This window comes from Dendrobates tinctorius, unplaced genomic scaffold, assembly GCF_039654945.1.
Source record: "Dendrobates tinctorius isolate UK_male_01 unplaced genomic scaffold, ASM3965494v1 ptg000156l, whole genome shotgun sequence".
Classification (NCBI taxonomy): domain Eukaryota; kingdom Metazoa; phylum Chordata; class Amphibia; order Anura; family Dendrobatidae; genus Dendrobates; species Dendrobates tinctorius.
The window spans coordinates 27,654,369-27,678,336 of NW_027361823.1; the positions used below are offsets into that span (position 1 = coordinate 27,654,369).

General features: G+C 42.0%; 1 protein-coding gene across 3 annotated transcripts in view; it reads left to right on the forward strand.

Annotated features, from left to right (window-relative positions):
• ARID5B (AT-rich interaction domain 5B) overlaps positions 1–16,485 on the forward strand; it is a 354,406-nt gene extending 337,921 nt beyond the window's left edge. For all 3 annotated transcript variants that reach the window (XM_073548292.1, XM_073548293.1, XM_073548294.1), the window contains one exon: positions 13,752–16,485. In XM_073548292.1, the coding sequence (XP_073404393.1) occupies positions 13,752–15,899 (2,148 nt within the window). In that variant the 3' untranslated portion in view covers positions 15,900–16,485. The remainder of the gene's footprint in view (positions 1–13,751) is intronic.
• Positions 16,486–23,968: the final 7,483 nt, after the last annotated feature.

The following is a 23,968-nucleotide window of genomic DNA, read 5'->3' on the forward strand; positions in this document are numbered from 1 at the left end:
AAGTCCTCCATACCGTTCGATGATATGGCCTCCTTAAAAGACCCGCTGGATAAAAAAGCGGATTCCTTTCTAAAGGGAACATGGGAGATGTCAGCAGGCGCCCTAAGACCAGCGATAGCTGCCACTTGTATAGCCAGATCCGTGATGGTCTGGCTAGATCAACTAGATTCCCATCTGAAGGACGGAGCCCCAAGAGCATCCAGTCGGAAAACTCTACCGATCATCCAGAGTGCTGCGACTTTCTTGGCTGATGCCTCAGCAGACTCGGCAAGGATGGCGGCTAGATCAGCTGGGTTATCAAACGCAGCTCGAAGGGCCCTCTGGTTAAAATGCTGGCCAGTAGATATCCAGGCCAGGTCACGACTCTGCTCCATTCCATATGAGGGGAATATCTGTTTGGCCCCGTCCTGGACGAACTTTTAGAGAAAGCCGGGAACGATAAAAAGAAGTTCCCCAGCCTCCCGAATCCTTCTTATAGACGCCCCTTCACCAGGAAAGGATATTTCCATAGAAGGCCGTCCAGAGATCAGGGCAGATGGGACGACAAAAGGAGAGGTACAGGTTTTATGTTCGGAGGAGGGGGGCGCCAGGAATGTCCATCACGTGACACTAAAAAACCGCCCCAATGACTAGATGCTGTGGGGGGAGACTAGCTGCCTTCTACCCAGCCTGGTCGCTGATCTCTAGCAGCAACTGGATACTGGGGGTGATAGCTGCGGGTTTACGACTAGAGTTCACCCGGGTTCCCCTAGATCGATTTAAGGTCACCCCTCTCAGGTCTTCCACATCAGAACAAGCTGCCCTGGAGGCCGAGGTTCATGAGCTTTGCCACAAGAAAGTCCTGACTATGGTTCCAGAGGGAGAAAGGGGGAAAGGTTTCTACTCCCCTCTGTTCCTGGTCCGCAAGCCAGACGGCTCCTTTAGGACTATAATTAATCTCAAGTCCCTCAAACGATTTCTTGGTTATACGGCCGTTCAAAATGGAAACAATCAATTCAACAATAAAGTTGTTGTTTCAAAACTGCTTTATGGTGGTGGTAGATTTAAAAGATGCATACTACCATATACCCGTTCATACAGCCCATCAGCGCTTCCTCAGAGTAGCGGTTCAGTTAAATGGGTCAGTTGAACATTTCCAATATGCGGCCCTCCCCTTTGGGGTGGCAGTCGCTCCCCGGGTGTTTACTAAAGTAGTGGAAGGAAGTTATGGCCCATCTACGTGAATCTAACATTCTAGTAGTCCCCTACTTAGATGACTTCCTGATTATAGGGAAAACGGCAAAACATTGTAAGGAACAGCTACAGAGGGCAATGTCGGCCCTAGAGCGGTTAGGTTGGCTGCTTAATATCAAAAAATCTCGGTTACAGCCGATGAGAATTCAGCAATTTTTAGGCCTGATTCTAGATTGAGAAACAGGCTGCCTCCGGAGAAGCTTGTTCGCCTACACTATCAGATCCTAAACGCTGCCAATAACCCCACCATGTCCCTCAGGAAAGCCATGTCCCTTCTGGGTTCCCTTTCCTCCTGTATCCAGTGGTCCAGTGGGCCCAGTTTCATTTAAGAACACTACAGGGGAGGTCTTACTGCATCAAAAAATCCTTGGAGGTTACTTGGAGGGCCAGCTAACCTTGTCCCGAAGCACAAGGGAGTCCCTAGAGTGGTGGCTAGAAAAGGATAATTTGTCCAGAGGGGTTCCCTGGGAGTGTGACATATCCCCCATAGTCACTACGGATGCTAGCCCTTCCGGTTGGGGGGCTCATATGGGTGAAGTCCTAGTCCAGGGCCTATGGGACCATCACCAGATAAAAATGTCATCTAATTTGAAAAGAACTGACAGCAGTAGAGCAGGCAGCTAAGAAGTTACTTATGTATCTGCAGGGCCATCATGTGCGAGTGTTCTCCGACAATCAGGTCACAGTGGCTTATGTCAACCACCAAGGTGGGACTCGTTCCAAACCCCTGAGGAATGTGGCAGAACGGTTGTTCCAACTAGCAGAACAGCCATTCTAAGCTGAATGTGCATGCCCTCGTCAGAGCGCAGCCGTTAAGCAGCTTGAGGCCGGGCCAGTACCGGCATGGGAGACTGGCTGGGAATCCCTTGTCCTGTTGACATAAATGCCGCAACCTACTAAAACAAGGAGAATGGTCCCTAAACAATTCAATCTTCGACCTGATTATACAAAAATGGAGACAGCCAGAGGTAGATCTCTTCGCCACCAAGGAAATTAAGACTATTCTGCTCCCAAAATCCCAGAGAGAACCCCCTGGCGGTAGATGCCTTTCTGATAAAGCGGGACTTCAGGCTAGCATACGCCTTCCCTCCCCTATCGCTACTACCCTTGGTGTTGAGAAAAATCAAGAGAGACAGAGCAAGGGTCATAGTCATTGCTCCATTTTTGCCCAGGAGGGCATGGTTCTCATGCCTCAGGACCATGTCGGTGTCCGATCCTTGGGTTCTTCCGGACATCCCGGATCTCCTATCCCACGGCCCAGTCTTCCACCCTCAGGTGGCTGGCCTACATCTGACGGCGTGGAGTTTGAGCGGGCACTCTTAAAAGAAAAAGACTTCTCCCCAGACTTGATTAACACCCTACTTAAGAATAGGAAGGCCATTACTACCAAGATCTATGCTAGAATTTGGAAGAAGTTCCTGCAGCGCTCTGAAATAGTTGCTGGGGGTTCAACTCCAATAAATCAGATCTTAGAGTTTCTTCAGAAAGGTCTGGATATGGGACTTTCCACTAGTACTCTTAAAGTACAAGTATCAGCTTTGGGGGCTCTCTTTAGCTGCAACATCGCAGGTAATTACTGGATCCGTAGGTTCATTAAGGCAGCAGGTAGGTCCAGGCCAGTAGTGAAGGATAGATTCATGCCATGGGACTTGAATCTATTCCTTACGGCCATGACGGAAGCTCCATTCGAACCTATTTCATCAGCTTCCATTAAAAATCTGTCCCTCAAAGTAGCCTTCCTGGTAGCTCTAACCTCAGCTCGCAGAGTAAGCGACATCCAGGCATTATTTAGGCGTCCTCCTTATATACAGGTTAGGACGGGTAATACTCAGACCTGATCCGGCGTACTTACCTAAAGTGGTTTCTAACTTTCATAGGACTCAGGAAATAGTCCTTCCATCCTTCCTCCCTAATCCAGCTAATGAGAAGGAAGAAAAACTACATACCCTGGATGTTAGGAATTGCCTCATAGAATATCTGGCAGCTACCGATCCTTGGAAGAAAGATAATGCCCTATTTATTTCCCACCAAGGCCCTAGGAAAGGTTGTAGAGTGTCAAAAAATACACTAGCCAGGTGGATTAGAGAAGCAATTTCTGTAGCATACACTTCAAAAGGCAGGTCTCCACCTGGGAAGCTGAGGTCGCATTCCACCAGAGCCATGGCGACCTCGTGAGCCGAGAGATCAGAAGTCTCCATCGACCAGATATGTAAGGCGGCTACTTGGTCCTCTCCGAGCACCTTTTATAGTCATTATAGGCTAGACCTGGGTGCTTCCACAGACCTCTCTTTTGGTATAAGGGTGCTGCAGGCTGTAGTCCCTCCCTAAATAGTTATTACTCTCTGTAATTCTCTCAGGTGGTGCTGTCATGGACGACCGATAAAGTCTTAATTACTCACCGGTTAACGGTATTTTTCGGAGTCCATGACAGCACCCGTATATTCCCTCCCTTTTAGTCTATTTTGGGTGTGCACTCCTTCCTCTTATACGTACACGGGTAATTTAAATAGTCGTGTATAGTATTTTATAAGTTATGCTATTAACCATTGTGGTCCTCTGTGCTCTGTAATCCAACTGATGCGTGGGAGAGGTGCCGCCCTTTTGTATCTGTAGGTTTCCTGTTCCTGAAGGGCGGATCCCCTCTCTCAGGTGGTGCTGTCATGGACTCTGAAAAATACCGTTAACCGGTGAGTAACTAAGACTTTTCACATGGAGCTCGTTTCCAAGCACCAGTTATCATCACCGTGTCCCTGGAAATAAGTTTTAAATGTTGGCAAGTGTTCTGTGAAAACATCATTACTGCAGGTCAAGTGTAAAAAATCCGCGGCTGTGATCTGATCACTGAATGTTTAGAGCCAAGTGACTGAATGTCTTGTTTCTTTACATTAAGGGATTGTCAAGTTTAGAAAACTCAATTTCATTAGGGTACTCATAGGTATTAGAGGGCGTCCTCGTCTCTTATTTGGAAGTGGAAAGCAGTTACAAAACTCTTCTCTCGCTCTGAAGAACCTGTTCTGTTCTGTATGACACAAACAGCCCATCAATGTGAATGGGCCTTGTGCAATGCTTCATTTCCGCTGTGGGGGCATTGCAGATAAACTGAGCACTTACAGCTAAATTACAGCTGATAGCACAGGATCCTGGCATGGAGACAACACTTGTGATCAATTTGTTATCAAACAATCTTTGTAACTAGTTGGGGTTTTCCAAGCGGAAAATCCATTTAACATGAAACAAAGAGTATTTTGGTCACAGTAAACTAATTCTAGTATGCTGTTTGTAAGTCCCCAATCTCCTCTGCAGATCCCAAAAAATAACTTTTGGGGCGTCTCTGGTATTGATCCGGCACCTTCTCTTTTCCTACAATTGCCATCTTCCTTCCCTGCTTCATGTGGAAGACACGTGCTACGTCATCCACTCAGTGTCCCCCATCTACCTCCTGAGCAGGCGTACTTCTCTCTGCCCTTCTGACGACAGAGCAAAGTACTGTAGTGCGCATGTTCTGGCTTTACGTTCGGGTCATCAGAGCTCTTTGGCCTTTCCTGGCGCATACACACTATAGTAATTAGCTCTGCCCACAGCAGGACAAAGAGAGGTGCGCCTGCGCAGGACACCGATTGGGGGACACTGTGTGGATGACGTAGGACACGTCATCCACATGAAGCAGGGAAAGAGGACGGCAATTGTAGGAAGAGAGGAGGTGCTGGATCAAGACCAGAGATGCCCATCAGACTAGACCGCGCCACTTGTGAGTATAATAAAAGGGCTTTTTTATGCCTTACATAGGGGATTGGGGTCATACAAACAGCATAATACAATGCTGTAACAGAGGGCTTAAAGGTGGTGCATTACTTTATATGGGGAAAATCTGATGACAGGCTCTCTTTAATAAAAAGTTGAACTATTCTCAGCTGAAATACAAAATATAAGTCAGTGAGGCTGCCCGCTACTTTATATCGATCACCTGTGTACGGGACAGTGGTCATTATAGCAGGGCAGCACATTACACTGACTACTGGCTGCTGCTGGGTACTGCAAATCATGTGCTCCCATTCTTTTCATAGTATCAAACAAACACCCAAGAAAGATTTTTATTTCTTGGGTTTATGAAGGGACAGATGCGGCAAAAAAAATGTATTATTGATATTTCCATATAAAATATACAAGTAAAATAATCCTGTAAATCTACAGCTATCAAGGCGGTGTTTGTAGTTGGGTCCCGACCGTTCTTACAGTGATCTATCCCACAAGTAGGTCATTAATATAAAAGTAACGGACAACCTCTTTAATCTACGGCCCTGTTCTGTAAGCTCGGCCAAACTAATGTCCAAATGTAATAAAACTAAGGGAAAATGTCATTATCTGCCATGACTGCTTAGACCTACATCAGAATTACCTGGTTTTATAGGTTTTGTTGTTGTGCGCAGAGAAGGGGTTTTACCCTGTATATTTTGATGGTTTGGCCTATTTTTTAAGCACCCCAAGGTGTTTTTCTTACTTCCACTGCTCCTACAGATCACAAAATAGTACTGATAGCCTAAGTATGAACATTGGGGTTTATGTGTAAGTGGCTGAGATGCAATACCACACACTGCCAGTGAGGCAAGAGTGGCGCTGTTTCTGGAAAAGAAAAAAAACCTTTTACATGATTAAATAGGTCATTGTGAATCCGCCTCTTTGTAGTGTTAGGTTTGTTGGTCACTGGGGCTGATCCTTCAATGCACCTTGAGGTTACCATCTTTAACTAGGAAGAGTAATAAGTTAATTTTCAAGAAATGCTTCCAGAGGCCTCAGCTCAGAGCCCGGATCACTGGTGACATTTCCTGCACTATAACACTTCAGCTGTTTAACAGTATGAGGCAACTGTGTTTTCATTGAGTTTTATTTTTTTTTAAGCCATTATGTTTGACGGAAAATGACATTTCATTGTGATGTTTTTGTATGGAATATAATGCACCTTCCTGAACAATAGCATTTTAGTTGCTAAGTACTGATTGTACCGTGGAGATGAATAAGAAAGGTTAATGTGGGATGCAGAATAAAATATGTATATAGGCTTTGTTTAGTTTTGTTTATAACAATCTAAGTGGAATGTCTACAAATGTGTCATCACGTAACGTGGCACAATGGAGCGGTCACCATCAATAATAACAGGCGTGCACACCGAGGTTGCAGAGACGGCACTGGGTATTCAGCAGTTTGAAAAAAAATCTTAATTTTACATCTAGTTTGGAAGGTGATAAAATACTACATAAAATGGAATAAGCTGGAAACTATATTAAAAGAAAATGAAACATTAAAGTGCACCTGTCACCTCGTTTTGCCGCTATAAGCTGCGGCCACCGCCTTTCAGGGCTTACCTACATTATTCTATAATGCTATATATAAGCCCCTGATCCGACTTGAAAGAGAAGAAAACTAAGTTTTATTATACTCCCCCGGGGGGGCGGTCCGGTTCGATAGGCGCCTCCCATCTTCTTGCGACGACACCCTCCTGCTTGCTTCATCGCTCCCCGGCATCACATTTCTGCCCATTTTTGATGCTGCATTTTTGTCTCTCGTTGGTATGTCACGTTATAAATAAAGCCGCCTTGTTTTTGATACTTCCTGGTATGTGGCTTTGACAAATTGTTATTAATGTAGGTCATGTGCAGATTACATGCATCTTTAGAGCATTTCCGCAGCAGAAATGCACTAAAGGCACATGTGCATCTTTTCCCTGTTGATTTTCCCGCATCTAATGCAAGTCTATGGGAAAAATCTGCACTGGCGTACCCGCAAGAGAAATGGACAAATTGCGAATCTGAAACACGCAAGGCAGTTTATGCTTAGTGAAAAAAAAAAAATACACAGTGGACATGATATTTCTATAAATCCCATCCATTTTGCTGGAACTGTAAGATGTCACGTTTTTGGTTTAGCAAAAATATGCAGAGTCAAAAATGATTGTGGGCACACAGACCAAGGATCCGATTCATTAGTTACACCAAAATTCTGGTGTAGAATCCCTTAGAAAGTTACAAAATTTGGGTGCAACCTGGAAATTGCGCTAAAATGTTGCAACTTTGGGCAATATCACACCAGTCACCACCAGCTTTGCCTATTAGCATAAATTTTACCAGAAGGGCACTTGAGTACATTCCTGGCAGCGACACACAGCACAGTAAGATGCACCTATTTCATTCAGTGGCATGAACCTTGTTATGAATTAGGTGCATCCTACTCCTGCATGCTCATCCTACTCCTGCATGCTCATCCTACTCCTGCATGCTCATCCTACTCCTGCATGCTCATCCTACTGCATGCTCATCCTACTCCTACATGCTCATCCTACTGCATGCTCATCCTACACCTGCATGTTCATCCTTGTTCTGTATGCTCCTCCTACTCCTGTATGCTCATTCTACTCGTGTATGCACATCCCACTCCTGTATGCTCATCCTACTCCTACATGCTCATCTTACTGTATGCTCATCCTACTCCTGTATGCTCATCCTACTCCTGTATGCTCATCCTACTCCTGTATGCTCATCCTACTCCTACATGCTCATCTTACTGCATGCTCATCCTACTCCTTTATGCTCATCCTACTCCTGCATGCTCATCTTACTGCATGCTCATCCTACTCCTGCATGCTCATCTTACTGCATGCTCATCCTACTCCTGTATGCTCATCCTACTCCTGCATGCTCATCCTACTGCATGCTCATCCTACTCCTACATGCTCATCTTACTGCATGCTCATCCTACTCCTGTATGCTCATCCTAGTGCATGCTCATCCTACTCATGCATGCTTATCCTACACCTGCTTGTTCATCCTACTCCTGTATGCTCATCCTACTCCTGTATGCTCATCCTGCTCCTGCATGCTCATCCTACTCCTGCATGCTCATCCTACTCCTGCATGCTCATCCTACCCCTGCATACTCCTTCATTGAGATCGGCGTGCACAGTGCAAGTCTCAATGAATCTGGCCCCAAGATTCTTTCTACCTTGATCTCTTTGACAAGACCGCCCAGAACAGTTCTAGGCAATCTGCATTGGTCCCAAAGAGAATTAAAGGGAACTTGGCAATGTATTCATACTGCCCAAATCATGAGCAGCATGAATCAAAGCCTGGCTACAGGAATGCAAGCAGGTATATTTTACTCTGAAACTGTGATTGACAGATGTTTGTCGATGTACACACAGAGCGTTTCAGAGAAAAATATACCTGGCTGCAATCGTCCGGTCCGAATCATGCTGCAACACAGAGGCTATAGATCCCAAATGGTGCAAATTGTTTAATGAAAGGCTTGTCAAAATCATTTGTAGCTCAAAATTCATGCAATTAAGCCAAAAAAAAGAAAATATCCCCGAAGGTGGACAACCCCTTCAAAATACGTTCCTTCTTTTTTTCCCAACATTGTTGAAAATAATTCCAGCTCATGTGTATAACAGAAGTATGACATTAGTGACTATTATTTTATTCTAATTGATCATCACCGGCGTATTTTGACACTAGAGCACATGTACTGCTTTATTATTTTCTCTACACACTTTTATCTTTTCTCATAGAATGTCTTTAACTGCTAAAAAAAAGTTGTGACCTCTTGTTTTATTTCAATAAATAAAATTGTTATCTTTGTCCTGCGTCTAGCGATATTCGTGGCTGATAAAAGGAGAGGTAAAAATAAAACAAAGAGGAGTAGTGTGCTGATGTCGGACTACTTCATTCTTTTCATAGATTAAACTGTTTGTAGTTGCCATTCGATGTTTTCTTAGCGTGTGAATGCCGGAGAGGATGTTTAATTTGTCTTATAGTCAACTGAAAACAGATGTAAGGTAGAAATCTATAAGTGGAGCCTTCTTGTTTCTCAAGTTCGGCATGTTCTTAAAACTTTAACTAGGCTATTCTCCAGTACTGAAAGAAACATCTGAAAATTGTTGCCGGCTGTACAGTAAATGACGATATCTCTGAGCAGCAGGGATGAGCGCTCGCAGGTTACGCAGCACGATACAGCGCATTCATTCTACCGATTGTAGGAGGGTAATTTACACTTCTTTGTACATCATCCTGAATTGGACTGTGGGCTTATTAGACAAGAAATGTATCAACATATTGTCAATATGTATGGAAAAAAAAAGCTGAATATGGCTAACATCCAGGTGAATTTTGTAACAATTGAAATGTTTATTTTTACTAATAGTCATATTTATACTAGTAGATCTGGCATCCACATTGATACATTTTGAATTATAGTCACTGGAAACATGACTTTAAAGGGGTGTTTTCAAGTTTCAAAGTTAACTCCTAATTAAAGGATAAGAATAATTTTTCAATCACTGGGGGTCTGACCAGTGGCGTAACTACAAAGTTATCGACCCTGGTGCGAACTTTCAAATGGGGCCCCCCCACCCCGGGCTGCCACTAGGAATTTCGGGGTCCCATACTGGCAAAATTTTTGGGGCCCCCCTGAGACCAGCCCAGGCTCCATCCCTCGAACTGTCCACAGCCCCACCGCTCCCATAACTCCACCCCCACATAGAGAATGAAAGGAGCGGAGGGCAGGTGTCTGACTTGCTACACCATAGAATATAATGTTGCCCCCCAGATTATATAACACAGCCTCCCCCATAGAATATAATGTACCGCCCATGGTATATAACACAGCCGCATAGTATATAGCACAGCACCACATGGTATACAGCATCCATGGTATACAGCACAGCACCCCCCCATGCTATACAGCACCGCATGGTATTCAGCCCCCCATGGTATACAGCACAGCACCCCCCATGGTATACAGCACCGAATGGTATACAGCCCCCCATGGTATACAACAGCACTGCATGGTATACAACCCCCCATGGTATACAGCACCCCCCATGGTGTACAGCACTAAATGGTATACAGCACAGCACCCCCCATAGTATACAGCACCGCATGATATACAGCACAGCACCCCCCATGGTATACAGCACCGCATGATATACAGCACAGTACCCCCTCCCCCATGGTATACAGCCCCCCATGGTATAGAACACAGCACCCCCCATGGTATACAGCACCATGGTATACAGCACAGCACCCCCCATGGTATACACCACCATGGTATACAGCCCTCCATGGTATACAGCACAGCACCCTCCATGGTATACAGCACCGCATGGTATACAGCCCCACATGATATACAGCACAGCACCCCCCCCATGGTATACAGCACCATGGTATACAGCCCCCCCCGAGAATGGCCCCACAGTCCTGGCAGTACTCACTGTTGCATAAAAAAACTCCACCTTCTGCTTGTGCCCGCGCATTAATGCCCTGACTGGCGGACCTGGGGTCCGGGCCCCTAAGCGCTCAGGGGCCCCGTCGCAGCTGCGACCCCTGCGACCAGGGATGTTACGCCCCTGGGTCTGACCACGGTGGCCCGCACTGATTCTGCGCTGCACTCGGCAATCTCCGGCACTCCCATTAGGAGTGAATGGATCGATAGTACTCATGATCGATCTCCGCTTCATTCAGCTGAGGCTCTTCATAGTTCCAGTGGGGGCCATGACATTTGAACCCCCAGTGACCGGAAAGTTATCCCCTTTCCCAGGGATAGAGATTATCGCTTAAACTTGAAAACACCCCCCCTTTAAAGCTATATACTCAATATCCCACCAGACTGGGAAACTGATCTCTTCTACATGCATGAACACCTAATATGTATACTAAGGTGGTGGGCATGAGTGACATTGTTAGGTCTCTGACTGCTATATTAACTTATCGGCAGCCAACAATCTCCTCTTGGGGAAAAGAGGGAGCCTCTTCCGTCTGTCCCTTTGTCAGCAGCATAGATCCCCGCATTCGCTATTAACTGCAGCATCTAAAGGGCTCTACTTTCAAGCTCGGAGAAAACTCTGCTTCTTGAGTTGCTCTGACAGTCCCAGCAAGATTACCATGAGAGGAAATCATAGAGCATTAACAGAGAGCACCCACAATGTACAGGTTTCTCATGGGTCATTAAGTGCTATTCACTATCCTACAAAATATTCCATTTATGAAATATTGCTTCTTCATCATGTCAGAAAATAACAAACTGCTCTTTACTCAATGTCCTCTGGTCCAACACTGAGTCTATGGCTCAGGTCTCTGTGTCCGGTATTGGAAGTGATGCGGATGACATGTCAACAGAAAAACAGCCAATTAGGGGGCCCTGCGGCTCGGCGTGCTAGTGGGGCATCCGTCTACATGGGCCCAGGCATTGATCTCACTGATTGGCTGGCTGTTGACGTGATGGATGTCAGCACAACAGCCAATACCGGACACCGGGAAGCAGCGCCAGAGACTCAGCACTTTACGGTGAGTAAACAGCGGATTGTTATTTTGTAGCAAACTGCAGCCAGGGACTAAGATTACAGATGTTCTGTACATGAAAACCAAAAAAAATAGCCGGACTATAAGCCGGTAGGCGTGCAAAGTGTAAGATCATGTTCACACTGTGGCCATTTCACAAACAAATCCAAGAAAAAACAAGCAAAATCAAAATGTGTATAAACCCAACAGCAAGTAAATAAGTAAACAGTTAATAATATAGAGTACTTAGATAACAATATTTTGATCAAAAAAGCATAAAAGCCATCCCACCACAACAAGGTGCACCCATTGGGATGGTCCAATCTGTACATGAAAAAGTCCAAACTATTGCCTATAACTAATAATATCCAATATGTAAGGCATACCCACAAATGCTACGGTAAGTTTTTTTCTGGGTGTGATGGAAAATGAGAAAAAAGGCTGGATAAACTGGGGAGAACAAACAAACTCAACCTAGATGTGTCCCAGATTTGGGAGTCCACGGTCCGTGTGATGCAGTGGGGTTAACCGGAATCTTTGATTCATTGTTCGGTGTTTGTACAGATCTTGTGTGTATCTTCTTATCGTCTATGGGTAGCTTTCTCACTTTTTGTGCTTGGATCTTACCTCTGTTCTATCCCGCAGCCTTCATTTAATCTTGACATTCCAAGCCTGCAACCTAAAGCTGAAACATTATTCTTTCATGTTGTAGTCTAATATTAAAAGTGTACAGAGCGTTGGCGCTGGTGAAAACCAGTGGTGGGATTTTCTTTGTAATGATATTAATTCTATTCCCTCTCTTGTTTTCTCATCTGTCTGGAATTTTCATGTAATTGAATAAGCTCTGGAGACCACAGATGATTCAAGACTGATTAAGCAGCTAATAATGGCATTTTTTTTTGTTATATTGAGAAAAGAAAATCTGAATAGGACTTAAAAGGGAAAAGAAACCTTAACTGTAGAGATAGTAGAGGAAAGAAACAGGCAGCTGGAGAACAGTTGTGAATCATTAGTCTCTTTATATTTGCCCTAAAGTGATGAACAGAGCTTGACCTTTAGAAAATCCACTTCTATAAATTACTTCTATGGCTATTATCTTTTTAGAACAGATTAAAAAGAAACACAATTTGACCCAATGGGTTAACATTACTTTCCTGCAAGACAATGACTTTTGTCCATACTGATCAGCCTGCAGTATCCTAGCTAGAACCTGCCACCGACCTTTTTAAAGGAATCTGTAACCCAGTATTTGCTAGTATGATGGGACAAAAACTCTGATTTCAGCGATGTGTCACTTACTGGGCTGTTTAGCTTTTATAAAATTATTGTTTTATCTGCAGGAGAGGACTACTTGGCCTGTTGCCAGGTAGTCCAACCACACCCGCCGTCACTCATTGGCAGCTTTCTGCCTATGGCTATGTACAGTGTACACAGAAAGTAGCCAATCAGTGGTGTGGGCGGGGTTATACAGACCTCAGCATTCAGAGAACTGATAGATCTGCAGCAGGGAAAACAGGGATTTTATTAAAACTGCAGCAACCAGTCAAGTAAGTGATAAATCGCTGTAGTCAGATGCCCCTACATCATGCAAAACCCTGTTTACAAATTCCTTTTAAGGTTCACAATTCTGTATTGATACAGTTTCATAATATATGTATGTAGTGGTTGGACTAGATTTTTTAAGTGATAAAATTCTGAAAGCTGTCCCCACCTGTAGATGGAGCTCAAGAGCTTCCTGCGTACACTATATTTATGAAGGACAATGTATATACACTTGCAGCAAATGCCCTCTAGTGGTGGCTTCAGGCAGCGCAAAGATATTTTTTAAATAATAATTTGTGCAGAGGATTTGGACTAGCTAGCTCTGTCAGCTATAAAGATATATTTAGTTTCTACAATGACTGACAATCCCATCTCTACTACTGATATGACTGTGACTGTCAACAAGTGACGCAGAGGAATCAAGTCGTCATTTTATCTGCCAAGTTTTCTGACCAGTGACTAGGGTATGTGTTGCAATAGTTTAGTGATAGTACTGGCAGAAGACAGGGGTCAAATAGTTACATCCAAATAAACCAAGCATGATCTTACTATTTACAACTAAGTGAATATAAATGTTTTTCTTGTTGACTATTTCTATAAATTTATGTTAAAAGTCTGGGACTAAAAAAAAACTATTTGTGTTTTTTTCAGGCTTCACCAATAGAGGAAGCGCATCAGGATATAAATGAGAAAAACCTGTCTCATACTTGTAATTCGGAGGAGATCAAGCCAAAGGTAGACAACTCTGAACTGATCGAAGACGACCAGTCCACCGCTCTGGATGAAGAAGAACTAGATGAGTCCATTCCTAGCAGATGTCACTCGAAAGAAGAAGATATAATGCACTCAGAAGCTATTCCCATTGACTCATTCCCCCACGCCATAAAAGAAGATAATTCCAGGTTAGCAGGTGATGAACCAGAAACACTCATTGAAAGCGCAACCGTACTAAAAGCGGAGCACTGCAAGCAAGAAATGCCAGATCTATCAGAAAGGGAAGTACGGGAAGGACATTATACCATGTTTCCCTCAATTCAGGTCCAACTGCAGCATGACATTGATGCGGTTGATGAAAAATTGCCAGATATACCAGATTATATTGCAAACTGTACAGTAAAGGTGGATCCATTGGTCTCTGATGACCTTAAAAATCCTCTGGACAACAACATTTTACAGGATGCATTGAAGCAGAACCACAAAGTGTACTTGGTCCAGACTCTGGACATGCTGAAAGAGAAGGACACTTCATCGTCATCATCAAATGAAGAATCTTCATTCAGTTACACACCTCTGCTTTATTCAAGGGGGAACCCAGGAATAATGTCTCCATTAGCAAAAAAGAAGCTTTTGTCCCAGGTTAGCGGGGCTTCACAAACCGGAAGTTACCCCTATGGTTCGCCGCCACCGCTAATTAGCAAAAAAAAATTAAATTCCAAAGTAGATGTTTCTCAACCTTTGGCGCAAACTCATCAGGTATCGACTGCTGATACAGTGGCTATAAATAGACCGTCTGTGATTCAACATGTTCAAAGTTTCAAGCAAAAAGCGACAGATGACAAAAGGAGCATAAATGAGCTGTACAAAAACAGTACTTTAAACAAAGCAGACTCTTACCGCTGTGAATTTGCCAAGCAGCATCAGAGTGTGCTGGCTGAGTCCTACTCCTTGAAGTCCAGTATGCTTGAATGCAAAGAGATGGCAGAAAAGAGGGCCGCCCAGAACTCCAACATGCCAGCCTTTTTGGCCGAGTTCTATTCATCGCCTCATCTGCATAGGCTTTATCGGCATACAGAGCACCATCTTCATAATGAACATTCATCAAAATACCACCCTCGGGAAATGTATAGAGAAAGTGAAAATGTATCCTTACACAAGCATCAAGACAAGCTTCACTACCATCACTCGCTACATCAACAAGAAAAACAGAATGTCTCGAATCACATGGACGACCAGCCAACTGATTTGAGCCTTCCAAAATCTATGCACAAACACAGTACAAAAATGCCAGGAACGAACCTCTCCCATCATTTAGTGCAACAAGAAAGCAAAGCCCATCACAGTCCATTTCATGTTCCAAACAGTAAGACCATTGGCATAGACTGTAACCCAAAAGCCTGTAGAGTTTCGCCAATGCCAATACAGGCATCAAAAAGACACGCAGAATTGGTTCACAGGCCCATTAAGACTCACAGCGTAAGACTTGACAGTGTAAGAAAGATGGAAGCCACAGTCCATCCAATCACAGTTGCTAAAGCAAGTCCTCAAAACTTTGGGACCTCGCGATCTTTGAAAAGAAATCTTGATGATATGGACAGCGGAGTCTGCGAAAAGAAAATACGAGCAGTGTCTCCTCTACATATACCAAAGGAGATATCAGGTCAAGAGGGTGAAAGCAGCAAATCGGTGCATGACATTCATTCTGTTGGTATGATGGAGAGTCACAAATATCCACTATCAACGCCAATCTTTACCGGGATCTATCCTGGAGGCTTATGTAGTGGGCTAAGCACGCGCATACCACCGGCCTATTCACATCCACTGCAGTACTTGAAAAACCAGAGTGTGCTTTCACCACTAATGCAACCCTTAGCTCTCCATTCCTTGATGATGCAAAGACAATATCTAACCAACTCCACTAACTCTCAGCAGCTATATAGACATTTGGCTTCAGCCACCCCAGTAGGACCTTCATACAGTGACCTACTACACAACAACATTTACCCTTTAACAGCTATCAACCCACAGTCCGCTTTTCCTTCCTCACAGCTGTCATCTGTACACCCCAGCACAAAACTTTAAGCAAATTCTTTGTGGCAAAAAAGAAAAGTCCAATTTTTTTTAATACCTTAGCTACATTCCTTGCCTAGCACAATATTCTGCATAAACAACGCGCTCTACTGTGTGAGCCGCACTGTAACCCTATATGTAACGTATTAGAGGTAAGAACAATGGAGTCGAGGTCGCACCTTTTTTGTTGGTACAGTTTTCTAATGGAAACACCTTGCACAAAAAAAAAACTACAATGTAGGGAACCAAGTGTGCGAAACATATTTGTGACAGAAGGTAAAAAAAGCAAAAAAAAAAAAAGCTGGATTATCATAGGTTCAGGTGTCACAACATACTCTAGAGGCAACGCTTTTGCTTTTTTTTGTCTTTTTTTTTGACTGTTAAAGGTTCAATCAATGCAATGTATAGTTACATTAAATTTACAAGTACATTTTAACACTATAATGGCAGAGGAAAGTTAAACACTGTTTATTCGACTGTACATATCTGCCAGTGTCACTGTCTGTTCTATTAATTTATATGGAATAAGCCTTCATTTGATTTCTTTGCTTTTTTTTATATTTTTGTTTTTTATTAAACAGTTGTGTGTTAACGGCAAGGTCATTTTGAGAGGTTGATTTTGTGCGTGTTGTCAAGATTATAACTTTAGAATATATTTTACAATTCGCTCATCTTTGATTACATGTAAAAGGATAACAAATCAGACCCATCATCTACACCCCATTATCTACACCCCCACCTCATCCACAGGCAACCATTTGTCTGTATCCCAGAGACGACCATTTGCAAGATTTGGCTGTTGTTGGGGTATATCATTGGTATAACCAAAGGAAACCTCCAGTCAAATGAAACATAAGCTGTGACTTAGTATTAGGCCACGTTCACACGTTCAGTATTTGGTCAGTATTTTATATCAGTAATGTAAGCCAAAATCAGGAGTGGGTGATAAACACATAAGTGGTGACGTGTTTCTATTATACTTTTCCTCTGATTGTTCCTCTCCTGATTTTGACTTACAAATACTGATGTAAAATACTGACCAAATACTGACCGTGTGAACATGGCCTTAAAGTGTGCCTTTCCTGCTCATTGTAACAGCATGGAAGTATTTGTAGACCCTATAAATTACATTTACCTTCTTCTGCAAGAGGATTATTTGGCAGGCGCTCGTGGCATAGTTACCAAAATTTGAATTTAATATTCTTGGTTCTGTCCACATTCTGTTTCTGCTGCAGCAAACTAGACCGAAGTCAACACGTCATATGTCATCCTTCCTCACACTAAAAAAGGAATAGATTTATTAAAGTAATACAGAATGTAGCTGAAAAGTATAATTTAATAGCACAAACCTGCGTAAACCATGTCCTGTCCCCCGGATGGATGACGGGACCCACCTCACATGATAATACAATGTAAAATGCCACCGAACACACAAACAACATGCAAAAAAAATAGTATTGGTGAAATTTACACATTAGTTTACATTGAAAAGTGGTCTTTTTGGGTGATGGTTTTCTCGAAGATGGCCCAGTGTGCTTAATTTATGGTGAAAATAAAAATGACCATCAATGATTGTGTGTTCCTTGGAATTTTGTGAGGTCGATCCAATGCTCGGGACGTGGAAAATTCAGGTTTGTGTTTTTAACGAGAGGATACGTCAACAAATTTCGCAATAGAAGCTATATATATTCTTATCTTAAATCTTAGAAAGCTGATGTACTTACTCCTAAAATCTATGACAGAATGGCTGTAAAATCTTTTTTTTTTTTTAAGTTGTCCCGTCTAATAAAATGCACATTTTATAAATCCCACCGGAGATCCTAAGTTTAGAGCAGTCTGGCTAGATTTAAGTAATCTAATCATTTTTGCAGTTTCTATTGTGAAATTTGGAAGATCCCCCTAAATATTTTTGATGTCGTCTGTATTTCTTGGTATTCTATGTTTTACTCCTTCTTTTGAATGTGATCCATTTTGTTCATGAACGCCAAGAACACCCCCAGGCAAATTGTCATCTGGTTTACAAAGAAAAACGTGTTACGGGTTTTCATTCTGCAATTTTCACCCCCCATCATCACTGGTCTCTCATAAGGATGTCGTCAATGTATTTTGATTTAAAGACTTGGGTTTTTCCTTCTTATTTCCAATTTTTCTTTTGTGTATCATTATGTATTTGGCTCCTTTGTGACTCCATCACTGACATTAACCTGCAAAAGGGTTACAATTAAGGGTTAAAGTCATAGTGTAATATGAAGGTTAAATGTGATTTTTTTCACCTTTCCTTGAGGAAAAACAATACAATCAAACTAATGTTATTTATAAAGCCATGTTAGCATGTGCATGCAACTTCTTACAACTTTGGAAAGTTTGACCTCATTCAACAATAATTTCATAGTCCTAGATTTCTGTCCCCCCAGGCGAGTCTGTAATGTTAGTATCTAAAAAATAATTAATCCAGGGCTTGAACAAGTGAAGTTTCGGTGCTCTCATGTGACCTTCGTCAAACATTGGATTGCAGACAGCTTGATTGTATGTCAGCCATAGAGCTTGTGGGGTGGTGACTATTCTGCTGAGAAGTAATAACGCGATTAGACGGACATACAATCGACCTTTCTGCAATCTAGTGTTTGAAAAATGAGATCACCGAAACGTCATGTTACAGCCTTGGATTGTGCAACAATAAACTCATCTAATTTTCAAGTGATAATGGAGTGATGAGCTCTATCTAATGTTTTGGAAGGGATTGGGACCCTACTCGAGCACCAGAATCTTCTCTCCGGAGTGTCGTGTTCTATTCTCGAAAAAATAGTTAGTTTACAATTTTACTTCCTAAGTAATTCTAAGAATTTTCCGGTATCCTGGTGATCGCATCAGTTATCGCAGAGGTTTTCTATATTTTTTACCAATAAAGATTAATGTTTGAGTTGTCAAAAGTTTAATGGTTTTCCACTATTATTTCTGTATTCATTTTCGTACAGTTTTCAAGACCTCTACTTGCCACCATGAAATGGGGGCCAGAACGGGGATGGCTATTACTTTTTATTTCTATGATAGCACATCAATATCTGGGGGTGCGACACCTGATACCCCCCACCAATCAGCTGTTACTGATGCCGCCAGCAGACGAAAGTTCCATACCCGGCCACAGCCACTGTGATTTTTCCAGAGCAGCTGTGTTGATGAGAATTTCCATCCATTCCCGGTAACAGCTGATCGGCAGAGGTACCGGGTGTCCTAACGATAGGCCATCAGTAACAAGGTAATGGCCAACCTCATTGTTTGCTTTCCTGTGTATGTGATGACACAGAAGAGCAGATTATTGTTACAGCAGAGGTATCAGAACTCAGCTTTTTAATAATGCCGCCTCTACTGGAAGTAAACAATAAAGGATCCTTATGAATTCCAACAAGCAGAGACCTTGAGTACTCTGAGGAATAGATGCAGAAAGTAAATTGGAAATGTAATAACTTTTCACTATTTGGAAATATTTTATTTGCTCGTACTGACCGTTGGGTGTATTATCCACCTCTGGAGACATATTTTTTTTCTTTACCTTAATGCATGGAATTATTGCTAAAAACTATGTTTTTGCATTACGGTTTCATTAAAAAAATTTGAACTCTTTGACTCCTACAAGCTGTTTGTCTTCTTGAACATTGAAAAATAATGTGGTCTATGGTGATAAATCTGCCGAGAGGAGCTCAGACCTCTCAGACGGACTCTCAGTTAACCCATTCTACAGACAGCAATAGCCAGTGTAACTAAGGCTACAAAAGGCAAACGGTGCAAAATTTTTAATGAAACCCAATTGCAAATAAATTATTTTTTATCTACAATAAACACATTTAATCAAAAATTGAGAATTGTCTTCCAAGTTGGACAACCCCTTTACGGTCACCAAAAATTTGTACTTATTCTTACTTATTTTATGACAATGCTGACCTCATTTCAGATTACACGTTTACTAGTGCAACTTTATCATAAGGTATCTTAATTATTATATCAGTGATTTAATTTATTCTGTAAGACCGTATGTTCACTTGGCAGGTTTGATTTGCATTTTTTTTTATATTTGGGATCAGAAAGTTACCCACAATTGAAGCATGAAACTTTACATTATTCTTTTTTATTTTTTGTTGAAAAACAAAAATGTGAAAAAAATAAAAATGTATTAGGGAAGAGTCAAACAATCAAATAACTCGGACGAGAATCTCAATGTAAAGCTCTGACTGGCCGGCGGCTCTCCCGACCTGAGCTTGACAGTCCGAGCATTGTGTTGCAATCCTCGCCAAAGTTCTAGAACTGTCTAACTCTTCCCTTAACTAAAGGCCAGATTCAGATGAAGGTTGTAATTATTGGGTCAAATTGTGACATGACTGGGTCTGTGTGCAGCTCTGTGGGGTCTTTTGCATTGTTAATGGGCGCAGAAACTGCCTAAAGTTGCATGCTTTATTCTTTCGGTACTAAAAATTGCCCAAATTATCCAATTCTAAAATTGTATTCAGTTATTATGATGTGGTAAAGGAGTTCTTAAGAGGTTTTGTTTTTTTAAAGAAAATATTTTCTACCATCTCATTTCCATTCTTTATCTCCTTATTATATAGATGCACTAATAATAACCCTTTGATGTAGTGTCAACATAATCCGCAATGCTGTCCTAATTTATATCCATTAAAAAATGTATATGTGTAGACATAATTACTAAGTAACTCAAGGAAACTATGAAGAAAAAAGAAAAGCACTTGCCCTCAAACCTTAAGGAACGTCTAAAACCAGTCATCAATCTAGAGATTATTTGTGTTGCCTGGAGAACGTATGTCTGTCATTGTGTATCAGCCTCCTCGTCTGCCCCCAGTAATGCAGATTTCTTCTGTTGTAAGCGAGTTAGAATTAAGATCATGTAATTTAAGTTAAATGTTTATTTTGATGGAACAGAATGGTCTCTGTATTTATCCAAGCAATGGAACGTTCTTATGTACTCAGATATATGCCAACGTGTCTAGCTATTGCTGGTGGGCACCATGGATGGTATATCCATCATAGATTCCACTGGATTCTGGTTCTATAATAACAATAAAGAGATTCTCTGATGAAAAGAAGGTGAAAACTAATGACATTTAAATTAGTCGGTGTCTGACCGCTGGGATCCCCACAGATCACCAGAACGTAACACTTTTACCCCCTACTAGAATGGATTGGTATTACACATTCTTGACTGCTGCTCCATTCATTCTCGGCTTTTTTTTCAGGCAATCCCCATTGAGAATGAATGGAGCAGCGGTCGGGCACTGATGCTCCATTCTAATGGGGATAGACGCATATTATTCTGGCAGCCAATGGCTCAGTAGTCGGACCCCCACCAATCTATAATTTATCACCTATCTTGTGGATTGGTGGAGGTAACATCTTTTTCACTGGACAGCCCTTTTAAGTATACGGCTACAGGTTGCCTTGTAGAAGCAGTTACATATAGCAACTAATGATAAAGAATATGGTTCACTCCTTAACCATAACCTTACCGGCAGCCCATCATATGCCATTTTAATGACACATAGTTACAAGTCACCTCATGAACCTAGCATAAATGTTAACCGATTTATGAATGTCCTCCATTTGTTCTGAAACTACAAACAGTGGTTGGTATTCTATATATCACACATCTGACTCTAGATGAAATATGATCATAATGTCAGCTATACCTATCTTTAAAGAGGTTGTCCGGGTTTGAGAGCAAAGTCTGCAGTCACTTTGAATCATGACAGTCATTTTGAATCTGCAGACTTCTGAATCATGAGAGCGTGCAGTTAGCATGCCTTCATGATTCTCTGGTATTGCCAGTGCAAGCGACTGGTAACATGACTGCACACATGTAGCCACATGCTGTCTACATGCATTTCAGCTCACTCAATTCATTTCTACTGAGAGAAGGTGAGACTAGTTGGCACTTGACTGTATATATGCAAATCGCATACATGCGGTCACGAGACCACTCGCTTGCATCTGCAAAACCAGAAAATCATGAGAGTGCGCGCCACTCACTGTCATGATTTAGAAGTCTGCAGTCAAAAAGAGTGACTGCAGACTTTGCTCTCCAGCATGAGCAACCTCTTAAATACTTTACTCAAGCAGAGAACCCATAAAACATTTATAATAGGTGGTGATAACCATTTAGAATGAATTTCAGAAGGGCAGGCGTTGTTCACTGCCTGGATAATTATAATATATGAAATAATATATGAAAAAAAATTATATTATTTTATAGTAACGTTCCCAGTGAAGCTGAAAAAAAGAACCCCTTGATTTTAAATGGTGTCCATCAGGTTTTCTCATATTTTCAGGACAAGGATAGTGATGCATATGACTCTACTGTTTATGTGAAAAATAATGGAAACCTTAAAACAACTCTGTGAACCCCAAACTTGGCAATGTAATTACCCCCAGACAACAAACGTCAACATATGTCTGGAAGTCATCCGATGTACAGTGGGTACGGAAAGTATTCAGACCCCTTTAAATTTTTCACTCTTTGTTTCATTGCAGCCATTTGGTAAATTCAAAAAAAGTTCTTTTTTTCTCATTAATGTACACTCCGCACCCCATCTTGACGGAAAAAAACAGAAATGTAGAAATTTTTGCAAATTTATTAAAAAAGAAAAACTGAAATATCACATGGTCATAAGTATTCAGACCCTTTGCTCAGACACTCATATTTAAGTCACATACGGTCCATTTCCTTGAGATCCTCCTGAGATGGTTCTGCTCCTTCATTGGAGTCCAGCTGTGTTTAATTAAACTGATAGGACTTGATTTGTAAAGGCACACACCTGTATATGATGATGCAGAAAACGCTATCAGTAATCCAATGTGAACAGGAAGGGGGTGGGCGGTCCAGCTGCTGTTCTGTCCACTATGGACTATGAATATGTATTCTGATTAGAGTTGAGCGACTTTGTTCGGATCGGGTTTCGTGAAACCCGAATGAAACAACATTTGAGTCGGATGAAACTGGTCCGACTAGGGCAAAAAAAAAGTCGGAGTTTCGTCCGAAACCCGACCCCAATGCAAGTCAATGGGGATTAATAGTCGGCATTGAGTGGATGAATGTCACCCTCTCAATGCCGACTTTTATTTCCCATTGACTTGCATTGGGGTCGGGTTTCGGACGAAACTCCGACTTTTTTTTTGCCCTAGTCGGACCAGTTTCATCCGACTCAAATGTTGTTTCATTCGGGTTTCACGAAACCCGATCCGAACAAAGTCGCTCAACTCTAATTCTGATACATTTGTTTACGGTATATCCTTCAAAATAATCATGTGTAAGAAATAGGAACATCCTGGTGCTTTATTTAACTATAGCTCCTTGTTCCAGCAGCTAAGAGCTGGTACATTTTTTAATATTTCAGTTCTCTTGCAGAAATCGAAGTGCTGATACCTTATTTCACCAGTCTTAATAATAAAGCTATTGAAACATTACAGATCGTTTGCTACTTCTAAGCCTTTAATAAGGGCAGTGCCTCTCTAATATGGTCTATGAATTTCTCTACTAATCCACAAATGTATTTATCATCTGATAAGCCGACCGGTAACGATGACGCTGTGCCGTCATGGCTTTCACTAGATACTCCAGATTCCATTATCGTCTATGACAATTAATTCTATTCACCTATTTGAGGAAATTTTATTCATCAAGCTTAATTTGAGTAATATTAACATGCACCTGTTACCATCACGCAGTCAAGGAGCCCATATTCATGAGCTTAGAGCCGCTACCTGGCGTCTCATGAATAGTCATCAAGTTCGGTGAATATTAATTGTACAGGGCCTTAATGATGTCACGGCTCCTATTGAATTGATAAGCCGCGGCCTCATGAATATTGGCAGCGTTCGGGGCAGATGACAGGTGCTCTTTAAAAGAGATTCAGATCTGACGTATTTTTAGCCTGAATTAATTCAAAGATCTGAATTACGCGGAGCATTTCTAGTCGATGGCTTGGTTAAACATAATAATTGTGAAAAACAGACAAGCTCTACTAAGCCATAAAGCTGTTCAGAGAAGACGCAAGATATAAACCCACTTGATTATC